The 19,751-nt window shown below is 39.9% G+C and overlaps 1 protein-coding gene across 4 annotated transcripts in view; it reads right to left on the reverse strand.

The window, feature by feature from the left end:
* Positions 1-19,751, reverse strand: part of cep112 (centrosomal protein 112) — a 526,403-nt gene that overhangs the window by 383,222 nt on the left and 123,430 nt on the right. For all 4 annotated transcript variants that reach the window (XM_059948278.1, XM_059948276.1, XM_059948277.1 and 1 more), the window contains exons 7-8: positions 16,920-16,967; positions 15,852-15,929 (exon numbers count right to left, since the gene is read on the reverse strand). In XM_059948278.1, the coding sequence (XP_059804261.1) occupies positions 15,852-15,929; positions 16,920-16,967 (126 nt within the window). The remainder of the gene's footprint in view (positions 1-15,851; positions 15,930-16,919; positions 16,968-19,751) is intronic.

A 19,751-nucleotide genomic window follows, 5' to 3' on the forward strand; every position in this document is an offset into this window, starting at 1 on the left:
TTGGGGCTGAAAGGATCATCCATGATGAAATGGCAGAGCAAACTTGATAGACCAAATGGCCTTATTCTGTTCCTATATTTTATGTTCTTGTAGTTTATAACTGCATAACATTCAAATCCTTGTTCACTTCCTTGGATAATGAAGCAATCCATTCCCTCATGCAGCAAGACCTAGAGACGATTCATGCTTATGCTGATGAGTGGCAAGGAACATTGATTCCAGGTAATATCTCTAAGAAAGCATCTAACCACCTACATCACCCCGGTGGCTACAATAAAGATATTCAAAACTGCAGCATCTCACTCACCTTCTCACACCCCAAAGTCTTTCCACCATCTTTAAGGACCAAGCTAGGAATGCAATAGGATAGTCTTCACTTGCCTAGATTAGGGAGCACTTCCCCTTTGATTTCAATGGTGAGAAGTAGCTGGGAAGACTTGGTAACAAGTATTTTTTATTAAACATACTCAGTGGCCTCCTTATTAGATACAGGGGGTACCTAATAGTCATTGAGTATATTTTTGTATGTTCAAGGTCTTCTGCTGCTGTAGCGCATCCACTTCAAAGTTCAACATTCTGTGCATCCAGAGATACTCTTCCGCAAACCACTGTTTTAATGTGTGGTTATTTGAGTTACTGTCACCTTTTTGTCAGCTTGAACCAATCTGGCCATTCTTCTCTGACCTCACTCAATAACACGGCATTTTCCCCAAAGAACAGAAGAACAGCAGTTCGCTGGATATATACTTTTACACCATTCTCTATAAACTCTAGAGACTGCTGTGCATGAAAATTCTAGATCAGCAGTTTCTGAGATATTCAAGCCACCCCATCTGGCACCAACAATCATTCTACAAGCAAAATTATTTGGATCATGTTTCTTTTCCATTCTGATATTTGGTCTGAACTACTACTGAATCACTTGACTATGTCTGCACATTTTTATGCATTCAGTTGCTGCCACAAGATTAGCAAACATGAGGAAATCTGCAGATGCTGGAAATTCAAGCAACACAAGGGTCTCGGTCTGAAACGTCGACACTGCTTCTTCCTATAGATGCTGCCTGGCTTGCTGCGTTCCACCAGCATTTTGTGTGTGTTGCTGCCACAAGATTGGTTGATTAGACACTTGCAATAACGAGCATGTGTCCAGGTCTGCCTAATAAAGTGGCCACTGAGTGTGCATTTATAAAGTGTTTAAATGTGTGTAAAGATGTTTCTGGTGTGATAGTTTTAAAAAATTTTTTGCTTTGAATTTCTTTTTAACCGTTTTGATCATCTCCAAAATATTTAGAAACATATTTCCTTAACTATTCAGGATACCTCTGACGCATGGAGGAGCTGGTTGAATTTTTTCCTGTTCTTTTATGGGTAGGGCCTGCGTTGAGTACATAGCGTTCTCCTTTCACATGGTTTCTTGCAGGAAAATAGGGCTGGCTTGGTTCAGACAAGTCAATTTTCTTTTGAAACTTAAGTTAGTGCTGAGAAGAGTCAACTCAAAGTCCTGTGCAAAAGCTGTTTGGCCAAGTTTGTACAGGTTCCAATCTATATTTATGAATAATACAGTATTTCAAATAGTATAAAAAATAATACCAATTTAATGTAGGCTTCTGACTTGTAGGATGTGGCTGTAACAATGACTATTGAATTTAATTATTACAAGTTTATCACTGATAAACTCCCTCCCCTCTCACAATATCTCTGTCTCCATCTCTGGAGACAAACTGTTTACCAACATCTTTTCTAAACCTAGGTTCACATGGCTATCTTGTCTATACCATATCCAAACCAAACCAACTCTGACTGAGGCTAGAGATTGAATTGAAGGTGGCTGCACTAGCATGAGATGAGAAACTGTTGCATACTTGTTCTTGCAGAAATGGGGCTCCAGGACAACATCCCATGTGTCATCAATCGACAGGCCATGACCAGAGCTATATTTATTTATTTAGTGACGATATGTTTTACTGCTATCATAATTATATAAGCCATATGTGCCTTGTACTATGTGACACTACTGGTACTATTTTGTACCTTGGTCCTAGAAGGATGCTGTTTTGTTCGGCTGTATTCTTGTGTATATTTGAATGTAAGTTAAATCTGAACTTGAACTTGGAAGTACAATACCTCTAAAATGGTGACAAACATCATTAAGGACTCTCACCATACAGCACATGCCCTCTTCTCATTGCTACCATCAAGGAGGTGGCACACACTCAAGACACACACTCAACAGCTTCTTCCCCTCCTCCACTATCAGATTTCTGAATGGACAATGAACCCATGAACACCACCTCAGTATTTCCCTCTCTTTTTGCACAACTCATTTAAATTATTATATTTATCATTCTTATTGTAATTTGCAGCATTTATTATTATGTATTGCAATGAACTGGTACCATAAAACAACAAATTTCACAACATATGCCAGTGATATTAAACCTAATTCTGAACTTTTTCATCTTCTACCAGTCTTGTTTCAACATGTAAATGTCAATTGTAGAAAGGTTTGTGTTGATTCTGAATGTGAAAGAGGTACAAATGAAACAGAGGTCTGTTGAATACAACTGCAAGTGACCTATCTATTTACAACGGGATCCCACCACCAAGCACATCTCCACCCACCCCCCCTTCTGCAGGAATCGCTCCTTATGCAACTCCTTTGTCCATTTGTCCCTCCCCACTGATCTCCCTCCTGGCATTTATCCTTGCAAGTGGAACAAGTACTATACCTGCCCCTACACTTCCTCCCTCACTACCATTCAGGGCCCCAAACAGTCCTTCCAGGTGAGGCGACACTTCACCTGTGAGTCTGTTTGGGTCATATACTGTGTCTGGTGCTCCCAGTGTGGCCACTTATATATTGGTGAGACACGACATAGATTAGGAGATAGCTTCGCCAAGCACCTACATGCCAGAGAAAGTGGGATCTCCCAGTGACCACCCATTTTAATTCTACTTCCCATTCCGATATGTCTATCCATGGCCTCCTCCACTGTCATGAAGAGGCCACACTTAGGTTAGAGGAACAACACCTTATATTCCATCTGGGTAGCCTCCAAACTGATGGTGTGAACATTGATTTCTCAAACTTCTGGTAATGACCCCCCTTCACCATTCCCCATCCCCATTTCCCTCTCTCACCTTATCTCCTTGTCTGCCCATCATCTCCCTCTGGTGCTCCTTCCCTACTTTTCCTTCTTCCATGTCCTTCTCTCCCCTTCTATCAACTTCCCAGGTCTTTACTTCATCCTTCCTCCTTCAGGTTTCACCTATCACCTTGTGTTTCTCTCTCCCCTCCCCCCAACTTTTTAATCTACTGCTCAGCTTTTTTTTCTCCAGCCCGACTGAAGGATCTTGGCCCAAAACATCAAGTGTACTCTTTTCCATAGATGCTGTCTGGCCTGCTGAGTTCCTCCAGCATTTTGTGTGTATTACTTGGATTTCCAGCACCTGTAGATTTTCCCCTGTTTATCGATTTTATATTAAAGTTTTATTTTGAGAAGAATATTGCTAACCATCCAACTGTGCTGAGAATGCATGAATTAACAACGTGTATACTAGTTTGGTAAGGCATTTAATCTTCAACTGATGTACCAGACATTCATGACAGCTATCCATGTGATGTGGTTCATTACTTGATTTAAGAGAACAAACTTTTGCTCCTTTTAAGTGAAAGTGCCAGAGAACACCTACATGAATAATGTCAAATCCTTCAACAGATTATATCCTACCTTTTCCAAAGAAACTTTCTGTAACTGCCTCGCATATCAAGAGTATTCAAGGGAATTTTATAAAGCTAGCGACAAAATGTTAAACAACCCCACAATATTCTAACAACCAAAATTATTTAGTGTAACATGCACAAAATGCTGCAGCATCTCAGCAAGTCAGACAGCATCTATGGAAATGAATAGCAGTCAATCCTTCCAATTGAGACCCCTCATCGGGACCAACCTGATGAGGGTCTCGGCCTAAAACATCGACTCTATTCACCTCCATAGATGCCGCCTGACCTGCAGAGTTCCTCCAGCATTTTGTGAGTGCTACTCTGGATTCCCAGCATCTGCACAACCTCTCATGTTAATCAAAACTACTTCTAGATTTTAAACAGGCATCATCACCACAAAACTGAAAATATACACGTTAACCTCAAAAGCAGGCAGTTCCCTTTCTTTCAGATAACCACAATCAGAAGCTGAGAGAGAGGTAGGGAAGCAGAAAGATAACAACATATTCTGCATGCAAATTTTAGTATGCAGAAATTTAATCTCATTCCCAAATAAATAATTTAAAACAACTTCTATATTAGTTGCTTTTTCTCCAGTGACCATGACTGTTTTATTTATAATATGCTGTGCCCTCCGGGTCCTGTTCATTTACTTAAGCAGAGTGGTAATTTTCATATCTACTGAATGGCAGCTGTAAATTGTTTTAGATCTTAACTACATTAATTAGAGCTTGTGGCTTTGTAGCAAGCATGATTACAATGAGCTTTGTGAACTGCCCGTCTGAGCTTCATGCTCAATATGCTCCACTTGCTCTTTACTGCAGTGTATCATGAGCTGCACAAGCTCCAATCAATTGCACACCAAATAGATTGTCAATACAAAATAACACAAATAGTCCTAAATCGTAACCTACTACACAAAGACTGCAAGTCCAATAGGAAAAGCAGCACACCACAGGTGCAAACGCAGGAAGAAATACATAATAATTTAAGAACAAAAACTAATGCTAAGTACAACATTAGAGATTCTGCAGATTCTGGAAATCCAGAGAAATGCACTCAAAATGTTGGAGGAACTCAGTAGGTCAGGCATCATCTAAGAAATTAAATAAACAGTTGAAGTTTCAGGCTGAGACCCTTCATCGGGACAGGAAAGGAAGGGGAAAGATGCCAGAATAAAAAGGTAGGGGGAGGGGGAAGGAGGACCAGCTAGAAGATGATAAGTGAAGCCAGGTGGAGGGAAAAGTAATGGAGATGAAGGAATTTGATAGGAGAGGAGAATGAACTACAGAATAAAGGGAAGAAGGAGGGGCACCAGGGGGAGGTGTTAGGCAGGTGAGCAGAAAAGGTAAGAGGCCAGAATGAGGAATAGAAGGAGAGGGGAAAAGAAAAATGAAAAAAAATAATAATCGTAAGGTGAAATCAATGTTCATACCATCAGATTAGAGGCTACCTACATGCTCCTCCACCCTGAGAGTGGCCTCATCGTGGCAGATGGGGAGGAGGGATACAATAACAACAGAATATTTATTTTTCTAGTTTTGGATGGGATTAGCTATTGCTGGTAAAGTCAATATTTAGCATCATTTGGCTCGTGGTGAGGTGTCTTATTGAACATAGCAATCTTTGGTGATGAAGGTACCCATTTAGTCCAAGAGTTCCAAAATTTTTCCAATGATGATGGAGGAAAGGTAATATGAATTGGACAGAAACTTGCAAATATAAGTGTAAGATGTAGGGGGAGATCCAGGCCTTTTGGCCCATCAAGTCTGCTCTGCCATTCCATTGTAGCTGATTTATTAACCCTCTCAATTCCATTCTCCTGCCTACTCCTTGTAACCTTTGAAACCCTGATTTAATAAAAAGGCTATCATCCCCCACCTTAAACATAAGTCCATAAGTCATAGAAGCAGATTAAGGCATTTGGCTCATTGAGTCTTCTCCACCAGTCCAATGGTGGCAATCTGTTGCTTCATTTTTATTTTGGTCATCAGAGGCCAGATTTGGGAGTTATCACTCAAGTAAGGTTGTGAACTACCTATGGTATATCTCAAGTCTCTGCTGAAGAAAGCTGAACATGTTTTGTTCTGTTGACCCAAGTAGTTCTGAGTAGTCTGCAGCAAGATCCTATTCAGCATGTCCTACTCAGAACATTCACACCCAAGCAGAATATCTGCCTGGAAGATGCTGTGAAATAGCAGGAATAAAGCAATAAAAATGCAACACGTACAACACGCTGGAGGAACTCAACAGGTCGGGCAGCATCCGTGGAAGCGAGCAGTCAACATTTCGGGCCAAGACCCTTCGTCAGGACTGAAGAGGGAGGGGCAGGGACCCTATAAAGAAGGTGGGGGAAAGGTGGAAGGTGCCAGGTGAAAAACCAATGAGGGAAGATCAAGGGGCGGGGGAGGGGAAGCAAGGAGGGGATAGTCAGGAAAGGTGAAGAAGGAATGTAAGGGGAAAGCACTATGGGTAATAGAAGAAGGCAGAATCATGAGAGAGGTGATAGGCGGCTGGAGGAGGAGGCAGAGTGAAACTGGGATGGGAGAAGGGAGAGGGAGAGAATTACCAGAAGTTGGAGAATTCAATGTTCATACCAAGGGGCTGGAGACTACCCAGATGGTATATGAGGTGTTACTCCTCCAACCTGAGCTTGGCCTCATCATGGCAGTAGAGGAGGCCATGTGTGAACGTATCCGAATGGGAATGTGAAGCAGTGTTGAAGTGGGTGGCAACAGGGAGATCTTGTCTATTGTGGTAGGCGCAGCGGAGGTGCTCGATGAAGCAGTGCCCCAATCTGCATCGGGTCTCGCCGATGTAGAGAAGGCCGCACTGGGAGCACTGGATGCAATAGATGACCCCAACAGACTCACAAGTGAAGTGTTGCCTCACCTGGAAGAACTGTTTCGGGCCCTGAATGGTGGTAAGAGAGGAGGTGTAGGGACAGGTGTAGCACTTATGCTTGCAGGGGTAAATGCCAGGTGGGAGATCTGTGGGGAGGGGCGTGTGGACCAGGCAGTTGCGGAGGGAACAATCCCTGCGAAAAGCAGAGAAAGGTAGAGTGGGAAAGATGTGCTTAGTGGTGGGGTCCTGTTAAAGGTGGCGCAAGCTGCGGAGGATAATAGGCTGGATCCGGAGGCTGGTGGGGTGGTAGGTGAGGACAATAATTAGCACTTTCAGGAATATTCAAGATTTTTTCAAACATGCAATGAATAAAGATAATGAAAGGTAGATGTAAGCCCATTAATAGGAAAGTGTCACCAAAATAAGTTCATTCCTATTCCAATAACTTTGAAAAGTATCTGTTACAAACAGTACAGTCAATTATCAGACTTCAATATACTTTCACTTTTTTTACATAATCTCCAATAATCAGCCTACAATTGAATGCACTGTCCATATATTAATGTGGATGGGAGATGACTTCCAAATGATTTTGGAGCTCTTGAATTGAACATATTAAATTATAGCATGACACCTATCAGGACAAACTCTAAACTTAACCACATCATAATCTGCAACTCAACTGCCATTCAAGAACATACAGACTCTTTTCCCCACATTTTAGGATGATATAAAAATGTAAAACATATCTACTGTAACCCAGAGGAAAGTTCTGAAATGACTTATGGTGAAAAGACATAAATCCATTGTGGCAGCTAACATTATGGAAAATTATTCCAAGCTAGGGAACAGCTTGGAATAGCAATGTAAAAGACTTGAGAGGGACTGCGCACTCACAAGCAGCAGAAGCTATGGACAAGAAACAGACACAAGCAGAAGTGAGAAGGAAAATAAATACTTCAATACATCATATATTGACACAATCCTTCAACTTGGAGACAGTGGTCAATTTTCCCTGGAATTTTTTTTACAGCGGCACAGACTAACCATTGCTCCCCAATACTGTAAACAATTCCTAGCTGTTTGGCTGCTCATTCCACATTGAAGTACTGAAAGCCCTTCAGTTGCACATCATTCCTCCTGCCTCATCTGTGATGAAATATTCTTCCAGAGGTCCCCATAACATGCATTAAGCTGGCACAAGCTCTCCACGCTGCACCAATACCTTCTGAGGTAAATTCTAAGCCATTGTGCTTTTCCATTTTTTCTAGCAAAGTGAATAATCTTAAATTTTTTCACATTATGGTCCATCTGCCTCCTTCCTGTTGATGTATTTAATCTGCCTGTATCCCTGTTGGGAGAGGAACAGTTAACACTTCAGGTTGAGATCCTTCACTAACTATTTCTAACAGATGCAGCCTGACACTGAGACTTTTCAGCATTTCTGTTAATTTCAAATTTCTAGTAGCTGAAGTTTTGTTTTTGATTTCCATAATTTTGAAAACATGCTGTTATTGCTTACTTAATCATTTATTACATCATTTTCCAGGGAAGTTAATTGACCTGGAGTTCCCTATTTACTTTCTCTCACCTTTTTTGGATATGGTGTTATAAATGCTGGGATTACGGTCTCTTGTGTTGGATCATGTCTTGTTTCTGTTGCAGAATACCAGGAGTTCTAAATCTCCATCTGGTCCTGATACATGCATACTCTCTTTTAGAAACGCAGGCTCAGTGTAATATATTGACTTTTTGCCTAAATGCCACCTTTCATTTAGACAAGCACAAAACGACCAAAAAAAGAAGAGAACCTTAACATTATTGTACTGAGCTGAAATGGATCAGCTTGCATTAAAACTATAACAGTGAACTTTTAATCAGTTATTACATGCTGTTCAAACATATTTTTCATCTCTGTGACAGAACTTTTGCAGCTTTTGAAAATACTGCTTTTAATAAGGACCAACAAATGTATAACAGATGTGAGACAAAGCAATTTACAGCCCATGAACATCTAATAACACAAAAAGCATGATGGAAACCACAAATGCTTGTATTGCAATTTTCATTTGTTTGTTTTGATGGTGTGTTGTTTGTTTGGTAATACTGGGCACATATCATTTTATGGAATACGATCAATCTAATGCATAGAAGCTATCTTATGTATGTATTTTTTTATTATTGCATTCTTCATTGTATTTTTTTTTGCTGCATCAGATCCAGAGTAACAATTATTTCATTCTCTTTATACTGTACTGAAGTTCTGATAATGACATTAAACAATCTTGAATTCTGCCTACATCTGGCCTACCACTGATAAAATAGCCCAGAGAAGGTGCAGAAAACATTTGAGATAGACTATATCCCCTTAAAGCTATCCTTTCACAATAGGATGGCAAGGACAGCATAAAATCCTCAAGTTAAGGGGCAGAAGAGATATATACATGAATCACATGTTGGCAGAATCTCAGATGGTGATGAAGAGGCATACAGGAATGAGATAGATCGATTGGTTGAGTGGAGTCACAAAAACAATCTTGTACGCAGTGTCACTAAGACTAAGGAATTGATTGTGGACTTCATGTAGAGGAAGCAGAAGTTAATAGGTTCTTGATTAGTAAGGAGAATGGGGTTGAGAAGGATAATAAATCAGTCATGATGGAATAGCAGAGCAAACTCTATAGGCCAAATGTCCTAATTCTGTTCCTACATCTTATGTTCTTGGGTTGGCACTTTAGTCAACAAGGACAAGGTGGACCGAAGGGCCTGTTTACTCTATAATTCTGTATTACCCCATAACTCTATAACATACAGCTGAAGAACCTGGAGTTAAATAGTGCAGAAAAGGTAGACAAAATAGATTTCATTCCCTAAGATACATCAGTAAGACATTTATGACAATCTGGTCATTGTTTTGATACTGTAGGTTTGTTACTGTAGTTAATTTATTGAGGTGAAACTGCCCAACCACCCTTGTTGAACTTGAATTCATCAATCTGGAGAATTCAGTAAGGCCACTAGAACAACATTCTGCTACCATTTGCAAGTACAGGATACAATAAAATTTCCTGCTGGAATCATTGTTTGTTTCCTTCAAATTATGGCAAAAGGAATAATCATCTTTCTTTGATTTAGTTCCAGAAAACAATATATGGCAAAAAGCTAAATGTCTATCCATACTATCCTTTGGCCTTAAAAGTTACATACTTAGAGATACTGATTGCATCGTTTCAACAGTAAACCCACCGGCTTTGTCAAGCACAAATTAGTCAAATGACAATTTCCCCTCGAGACACCTCCTTACTTACCATCTTGAGTGAGCAGAGCATGGTGGGGTTTAATGCTCAATCGGAATGGCTGGATGTGAATTGCCTATTCTTGATTGGTTAGTTTGAATTGGCCTTGTTCTGTTTGGTCAATTTTTTAGGCCAAACTCTCTTTAGGAATGGGTGGTCCCAGACTGGACTTAACACCACCTTCTTAGAGCCTATATTTAGGTTCTCCACATGTTCCATCTCTAGTCATTTCTTAATCTTTCTCTTGTAGGCATTCTCTTCCTTGCCAAGGATGTTCACCTCATCACACCTTGATCTACATGAGCATGATAGGCAGCGTTCAGTGATCCCACCCATTTCTGCTCTCAAGTTCTTTAAGGCACTCATATGTTCTGTTATCCTGGTTTTCAATAGCCAGTCTCACAATGTATATTTTTTGGCATGGTGATAGAGCTATGGGGTACACAACTCCCTTACACAGTTCTTTAGGTCTTCTAGGTACCACATTGCTTAGCCTTTTTTTAATTGTGTCCTCACTTTTTGCTATTAACTGGACACCATTTTTTAGGCAAATCTATCTTAGTTTTTCAGCTGAGCTGCCACTGTATGGCACAATAACTGTTCTAACTGGAGGGTGTCTCCAGGGGGTTTGTCATTTGACTGACTTGTGCCTGAGGAAGATGGTTGGTTTTACTGTTGAAACATTGCAAGCTGTATCTGTAAGTATGCGACTGTTAAGGCCATAGGATAGCATGGTTAGATTTGAATACTCAGTCATAAAACTTCCGTAGTTAGTTAAAAAGTTAGATGAATAGTATGATAACAAATGGGAAACTGTAAAAGCCAAACACGAGAGACCAAGAATAGTTTTGACTTCCAAGTTGACATTTGACCAGGACAGAAAAGAGTCCTATAACATTGAAATTAGGTCACAGTTTTGTAGAGTAATTCCTGCCACAAAAGACAATGCTACTGTTATTAGAGACATTTACTGGGCCTAGAACATCACAATAGGAGTTCCTCGGGAAGTACTTCAGTTGCTTTTCTAATATATCTTTCTCTTCTTCATAAGGTCACAAGGTGAGCTGTTAATGACTTCATTATTTTTCATAAGACCTCCAGTAACAATGCAGCCTATAAGATATTAGGTGACTTTGAAGCTTGAAGTGACTGGGAACATCTATTTAAAGTAAATGGCAAGTTTTAACCATTTCAGACAAGCAAAATTAGAGCCACAAACATTAAAACAACAATAATGTAAGCATTGCCACTGAATTTCCTGTCATTGTCATAAGGACAATTGATTGAAACAGCTGATACGTATTGTGGCTACAGAAGTCCATCAGAAGTTAGGTTACTTCTGTAATGTGTGCCTAACCTTCAACCTCTGCAAAGACAAAAGAAAACATAAGCACACACTCACTCTCCCTCTCCAATAAACATACAAGTCAAGTTAGAGGTGTAAGTTAATACTCATTACACCGCTTTGGTGGATGCAAGTTGCAACAATTTTTGATAAACTTGGTGTCATGCAAAACACTGTAACTAGTTTAATCAGTCAACAAGAAAAGAAGAAGAAGAAAGCCCTTAACTCTGAGTGGAGTCATCTGGACGCCATTGTGACGGCGTTTTTTGAGCAGGCTTTCTTGCTTTTACGAGGCTAGCTCAACACTAAACCCAGCACGGATGGAAAGCGTGCAAGGGAGCCAGCTGGATTTGAACTCGGGCGCCTTTGCTCCAAAGTCCAGCGCTGATGCCACTACGCCACCAGCCGGCCAGTCGACAAGAGACTAAACTGAACATTCTTCTCACAACAGTGGGCACTGTGGACTGTATGGACTGAAGGACCAGTATCCCTGCTGTATTTCTCTATGAATATATTGTTGGTAAAAAGCAACTCAACTGAGACCTCTACCACCAAGAAAGACAAGAGCAGTTTTAGTGACTAAGCTGCTAGCAAAGGTAAGGATTGATGGAGTAATTTTCATCATTTCATCATTCTTTACAGCATGTCATTTAAAAACTTAAATATTGCAAAGGTTCAAGATGCACTCAGTAAATATGAAAACACGCTGCAAGATAAGCAGATTGTGCAGAGAAACAATTATTTCAACTAGCTGGCTGCAGCCATCATTTTGTTTGCCCCTGTGGATTCTGCCTGACTTGCTGAGAATATCCAGCACTTTATTATCAGAAAATGTTGACAGTGGATTGATATAACAATGAACTTGATATTTTAGTAAGGAATGTAAAACAAAATATAGTGAGAGCTTGCAAACATGTTGAATTGGTTTCTATACTGGAAACAAACTTCTGAGCTTTGCTTTAAAAACTTATGGTATCACTTTGCCTCTCAATACACTAACAGTGCAGAATTCTGCATTTATTGAAAGACCATTGGGTCACAGATGTCCCCAGATAATCAGGAGCAGAGCCCTCAGTTTTCCTGAATCATGGTAATTACATTCCCAAAATAATTCATGCTAAATTCTTTGGGATTTTTCTGAATCAACAATAAGATGTATTAGCTATAAACACATGTTCCTCTTAACTCACATTAGTGAAAAATTTCTGCAACACATTGAAGAATTATGCTTCCATTCATCACAAGGTATCTAAACAAGCAGGAGCAAGACATATGCTGGACTGGATTTATCCAGAAGTATTTAAAAAGAATATCACCTACAGTGGTGGGTGGCTCTACAGCTCTACATGCATACAGAGTACAAACAGAGTCTGTACTATGACATTCTCCACAGGAAGCAGGTCAGGGTATGGAAGACAGAAGCAACACTGAGATCCACAGGCTCTTGATCAAAGGGAGTAAAGTATCATGGTGACAGGAGGTGGGGCAACAGCAGCAAGGAAGTGGAGCCTTTCTCAGATTCTGCATGCCCTCTGACATATGATTATGCTCACTGCAACCTGCTTTCCGTTTCAAAATAAGAAAAAAAGGCAATGACATAAATCACAGCAAACATAATTCTGAACCAATACATCCACCACTCACCTTTAACACCTTCATAGCAGCACATTGTTGAATAATTTCATTATTAAACAAAATTATTAATAAACATTGAAACATGAGGGTAATCTCACTTGTTAATATTCAGAACTGGCTTGTAGAAACCAGTGATCATGCCTCATACTACAATCAAGTAAGACTGGCTAATTCTTCCTCATTATTAAGTGATAAATGACAATCCCACAATATTAAACAAATCCATGAAGTTTCCTGTCTTAAGTGGTCTGTTTTATTTCCTTTTCTTATGAGGCATTGATGATACCTAAAAAAAGAACAATGCTTCATACAGAAGCTTTATTTGTCACATGTACATCAAAACATCAAAACATACAGCAAAATGTGTAATTTGCATCAAGAGTGTGCTGGAATCAGCCCACAAATATCACCAAGCTTCTGGCACCAACTTAGATGCCACAACTTATTAACCCAAGTCTAAAGCATAAGACCATAAGATATAGGAGCAGAATTAAGCTATTTGGCCATCAATCCTGCTCTGCCATTCCATCATGGCTGATCCATTTTTCCTCTCAGCCCCAATCTCTTGCCTTTTCCCCATATCCCTTCATGCCGTGACCAATCAAGAATATAAGACCATAAGATACAGAAGCAGAAGTAGGCCACTTGGTCCATCATGTCTGCTCTGCCATTCAATCATGAACTGATCCAATTCTCCAGTCATCCCCACTCCCGTTTTCACCCCGTGCCCTTTGACGCCCTGGCTAATTAAGAACCTATTTATCTCTACCTTAAGTACACCCAATGACCTGGCCTCCACAGCCGCAGGTGGCAACAAATTCCACTGATTTACCACCCTCTGACTAAAGTAATCTCTCCATATCTCAGTTCTAAAAGAACGTCCTTCAATCTCTGATCAACCTACCAACCTCTGCCTTAAATACACCAATGACTTGGCCTCCACAGCTGCCTGTGGCAAATAAAATACTGTGTGACAAAAAAAATTCTGCCTGTGGCAAAAAAAATTCTGTGTGGCTAGGCATAGCTCAAATACCACCTACAAATTTGCTGACAATATAACCATTGTTGGTAAAATCTCAGGCAGTGATGAGAGGGTGTACAGGAGTGAGTTATGCCAACTAGTGGAATGGTGCCGCAGCAACAACCTGGCACCCGACGTCAGTAAGACGAAAGAGCTGATTGTGGACTTCAGAAAGGGTAAGATGAAGGAACACATACCAATCCTCACAGAGGGATCAGAAGTGGAGAGGGTGAGCAGCTTGAAGTTCCTGGGTGTCAAGATCTCTGAGGATCTAACCTGGTCTCAACATATTGATGTAGTCATAAAGAAGGCAGCAACCTACCAACCTCTTCATTAAGAGTTTGGAGCAATTTGCCATATCAACAAAAACTTCTATAGTTGTACTGTGGAGAGCATTCTGACAGGCTGCATCATTATCTGGTATGGAGGGGCTACTGCAGAGGACCGAAAGAAGCTGCAGAAAGTTGTAAATCTAATCAGCTCCATCTTGGGCACTAGCCTACAAAGTACCCAGGACATCTTTAGGAAATGGTGTCTCAGAAAGGAAGCATCCATTATTAAAGACCTCTAGCACACACGGCATGCACTTTTCTCACTGTTACCATCAGGTAGGAGATACAGAAGCCTGAAGGTACACACTCAGCGATTCAGGAACAGCTTCTTCCCCTCTGCCATCCAATTCCTAAATGGACTTTGAAGCTTTGGACACTATCTCACTTTTTAATATACAGTATTTCTGTTTTTGTAGATTTTAAAATAATCTATTCAATATACATAATTGATTTACTTGTTTATTATATTTATTTTATTTATTATTATATTTTTCTCTTTCTTCTAGATTATGTATTGTATTGCATTGAACTGAACTTAGCTGCTGCTAAGTTAACAAATTTCACATCACATGCTGGTGATAATAAACCTGATTCTGATTCTGATTCACTACTCTCCAGCTAAAAAGTTCAGCATCACTTGGAAATTGGAAAAATGCAAAGGGATCTCATTAAAACCTACTAAATGTTGAAAGGACTAGATAAGGTAGATGTGGAAAGGACGTTTCCTATGGTGAGGGATCCAGAAACAGAGAGCAAAGCCTCAAAATTCAGGGGTAGCCTTTTACATCAGAGATACAGGGGATTTTTTTAACCAACAAGCAATGAATTTGTGGAATGCTCTGCCAAAACTGCGGTGGAGGCCAAGTCCCTGGGTATATTTAAAGTGGAACCTGTTAGTCTCTTGATTGTTCAGGGTATCAAAGGATATGGTGAGAAGGCAGGAGTGTGGCGTTGAGTGGGATCCAGGATCAGCCATGATGGAATAGTGGAGCAGACTCAATGGGCTGAAAGGCTTAATTCTGCTCCTACATCTTAGGGTCTTATCTCCGTTCTAAAAGGACACCTCTCTATTCTGATGCTGTGTTCTTTGGTATTAGACTCTCGCACTAAAATAAACATCCTCTTCACATCCACCCTATCAAGGCCTTTCACCATTTTAAATTAGGTTTAAATTAGGTCACCCTTCATTCTTCTGAACTCCAGTGAATACAGACCTGGAGCCATCAAACACTCTTCGTATGACAAGCCATTCAATCCTGGAATCATTTTTGTGAACCTCCTTTGAACCCTCTCCAGTTTCAGCACATCCTTTCTCAGATGAGGGGCCCAAAACTGCTCACAATACGCCTTGAGGTCTCACCACTGCTTTATAAAGTCTCAATATTACATCCTATACACCTTTGGAATGTGGGAGAAAACCAGAGCACCCACACGGTCACGGAAAGATGTACAAGTTCTTGACAGAATGCAGTGAGAATTGAACCCTAATCTTATAAATGGTGCTATAAAATATTAACATAACCACTATGCAACAATACTGCTATTAGGATGAAGTGGACATGCCAACTAAACAGCATTATATCTCAGTCTGCTCTTAAATAATGATAATCATTTGCTGAATATATATTCACCACATATATATTCTCACCTCTTTCTCATGCATTCGAATTAGAGTTTGATCACTGCAGAATGTGCTAATATTTCCTTGGTTTGCTTTTGGTAAAATCTGCAGAGAAAAAACAGAAAAAACATTGAGTTCATTAAAAAGATAGTGGCAATGGAGGGGAATGGAATCTTCAGGAGGGTAAATTTCATAAGGCTGGTTTCCAATATGTAAAAATCTGATAATCTAACAGTCTTGGTACTGTAGTTGAGCTAGATTAGCAGTTTCTCTAGCCTATTAGATATTATTTCTATTGATACTCCAATATATTTTTATTTCACTGTTATCAGATATTGCACAGTATTATAATTAATTCTCCAGTGAAGCAAGTGAGGTTAAAGGCAGAACAAAAACTGGATCACTACTGATTGGAAAGGGAATATGGAAACCAGAGAAAGAAAAGGGAGTGTAGAACAGCAGGGTCTGGTGAGTGGGAAGGGAGTGTCGCACTCAGTGCCCAAGTGAGTGGAAAAGGATCACAGGAACCAGTGAATGGGAACTAGGACCCTGTATGTGGAAAACAAGGGTGAGAACCAGTGAGACCGTAAGACATGAAAGCAGAATTAATCCATACAGCCCATCAAATCTATTCCGCCATTCCATCATAGCTGATTTATCTTCCTTCTCAAACCCATTCACCTGCCTTCTCCCCATAACCTTTGACATCCTTTCTTTAAAACTTTACAACCTCCTTTTTAAATATACCCAACGACTTGGCCTCCACAGCTGTCAGTGCCAAAAAATTTCCACAGATTCCACACCCCCTGGCTAAAGAAATTCCTCCTTAGTTCTACAGGGACAATCTTCTGTTCTGAGGTAGTGCTTCCTGTGGGAACATCAGAAAACAGAAAGGGAGTGTGGGAACTGGGGCGCCAGAGAGTGGAAAGGGAGTATGGGAATCAGCGTACTGGTAAGTGGAGAGGAGCACGTAAACATCACATGGTGATGGTTGCCAGTCAGTATATCCAAATATTCAGACAGCAGGTTATCAATTTTACCGCAGTTGTTTCCTCAACTTCCCTATCCATGATCACTTGAGAATTAAACACCTACCGGAGACAGAGGTATTGGTTTCTCTCGCAGGTATCTGGGGTTTTCAATCTGGAAAACAAAAAGGATGCCAAATTTGTTACCAAGTACAGAGCTCTCATTTTCAACTAACTTCAAAGGAAAGGATACCAACAGTGCAATTTGCTTGTTATTAGTCTTATTTGATTTTGGAGTTGTCCCAACATATTGAGTTTATTATTCAAATCCTTCCCAAAATAAAAAAAAGATAATAAAATCTAAATAGCCCCAAGAAATCTATAATGATAACAAAACATGAAATGATTATCTTCATATTCTAACCAAAGTGAAATTTACAGTGCCTGCAGAAAGTATTCACTTGCCCCCACCCCCCTGGAAGTTTTCATGTTTTATTGTTTCACAACATTTAATCATAGTGAATTTAATTTGGCTTTTTTGACACCGATCAACAGAAAAAGACTCTTTCATGTCAAAGCGAAAACAGATTTCTACAAAGTGATCTAAATTAATTACAAATATAAAACACAAAATAAGTGATTGCATAAGTATTCACCCCCTTCAAGTCAGTACTTTAGCAGATGCATCTTTGACAGCAGTTACAGCCTCAAGTCTGTGTGGGTCAGTCTCTATCAGCATTGCACATCTGGACACTGCAAACATTCCTCATTCTTCTTTACAAAACTGCTCAAGCTTTGCCAGATTGCATGGGGATCAATAGTGAACAGCCCTTTTCAAGTCCAGCCACAAATTCTCAATTGGATTGAAGTCTGGACTGACTTGGCCACTCCAGGACATTAACTTGTTGTTTTTAAGCCATTCCTGTGTAGCTTTGGCTTTATGTTTGGGTCATTGGCTTGCTGGAAAACAAATCTTCAGCCAAGTCAGTTGTCTTGCAGACTGCATCAGGTTTTCTTCCAGGATTTCCCTGTATTTTGCTGCATTCATTTTACCCTCTACAGGCCTTCCAGGGCCTGCTGCAGTAAAGCGTCCCCACAGCATGATGCAGCCATCACCATGCTCACGGCAGGGATGGTGCATTTTTGATTATGTAAAGTTTATGCCAAACATAGTGTTTAGTCTGATGGCCAGAAAACTCAGTCTTGGTTTCATCAGACCATAGAACCTTCTTGCAGCTGACTTCACTATGATTTAATATAAGACAATTAAACATGAAAACCTCCGGGGGGTGAATACTTTTATAGGAACTGTACCTGTTTATTTTATTGGTTCACTCAACCTTTCAGCTCAGCTAAAAGAAGTTCCTCAATATTTTATTTTCACTGGCCCTAAGTTATTGACATTATATGACTGTGGTAAATTAGCCATTCTTCTCAAGTCTATTTGTTCTCCAACAAGTCTTTCTGGAATGTTCTTCAACCAATATTGCTTGGAGATAGCAGTGATCTCTATGACTGTCTGGGCTTGCACATTCATATCTGCTCAGACATGGTAAGATAATCAACAGCTGTGGAACTATTTAACATAAACTTACACATTATACACAGGAGTAGGCCATTCAGTTCCTCAGGCATGCTTTGCTACTTAAGAAGATCACAGCTGATCTGTTTATGGCCTCAACACCACATTTCCGCATACCCGCTTTCCCATATTTGCTAATTAAAAGTATACAGTATCCATTTATGCCTTTAAATTATGCAAAGACTGATTCCACCTCTCATTGAGGAGTAATGTTCTCATGATCTGCTGAAAGGAAAAGTTTCATCTCATCCCTTTCCTTTTAAAGAGTGACACCATTTCTAGATTCTCCCACAAACAGAATAATCTTTTCTGTATTCACCCTTTCAAGACCATTCTGAATCTTGTACATTTCAACCAAATACCTACTCAATCTCCTAATCTTCCCAAAGTATTTGTCCACCCTGCTGTCCAATCCTTCCTCAAAAGATAATCTTCCCAGTCAAGGCATTCTACTTCAAAACAAAAATATGTTTTCAGACAATATGTAATAGTTACAATTACTTTCGCCAAAATATCTAAGAATGAATTGTGAACTGGAAAGATGACCACTAAATTGATTACAGTTCCTTCAGGCTGTTATAGCCGAGGGAGGAAGTGGGGATAAGCTCCAACTACTTATTAAATGCTCCCAATAGTACGCGCCTCAGATAGCCTCTGTCAACCAAGTCCAGCTCCTGGCCTTCACCTGTGGCTTCTACGAAGCCCAGCAGATCCATTTCTACTGACAGGAGAAGGGACAAAGGTGGGTACTGGCACCAAAAGACCAGTCTCTTTGAGCAGATGGGGCTCATCAACTGTGGTTGGCAGCTCATCTAGGAGAAAGAAAACTTTGATCTTAAACTTCTGTTGCCTTGTGGCCATACTCACTCATGGGAAAGGCTTTGGGGGATACTGATACTGAATTTTCAGAAGATAATTTTTTCAAGGTTTTGGGATCAAAAACTGCCAGCTTATTTCTGTGAAAATTATTTTCAAAGACTCATTACAAATTGTCATAATTCTGAAGTAGTAAGTCACTTCTGGGCTAAAAGTAGCACATGTAGTCTTTTGAATGTAAAATACTTCTGCCTAAATATGACTAAAGAACTGTATATTCTAATACATTATCTCCAGATTTCATTGAGAAGATACAACAGGTCCCACTTCAAATGAATGATACTTTATAATTTATGGATAGTTAACAACACTATGGTCTTCAACAGCACCTTATTTTCCTAATTCTAGTATCTTTTTATATGAACAATGAATGGTAATACTACTTTTGAAACAAGGTGGATAAAGTCCCAAATGTAACCCTATGGAATGCCAAATAACAGCACTTTGAGAATTATCTGATTTCAAATATGTACATGTTAAGCAAGCCTGTTTGCATCTTCA

The sequence above is a fragment of the Hypanus sabinus genome, chromosome 23 (genome assembly GCF_030144855.1).
Source record: "Hypanus sabinus isolate sHypSab1 chromosome 23, sHypSab1.hap1, whole genome shotgun sequence".
In the NCBI taxonomy this organism is placed as follows: Eukaryota; Metazoa; Chordata; class Chondrichthyes; order Myliobatiformes; family Dasyatidae; genus Hypanus; species Hypanus sabinus.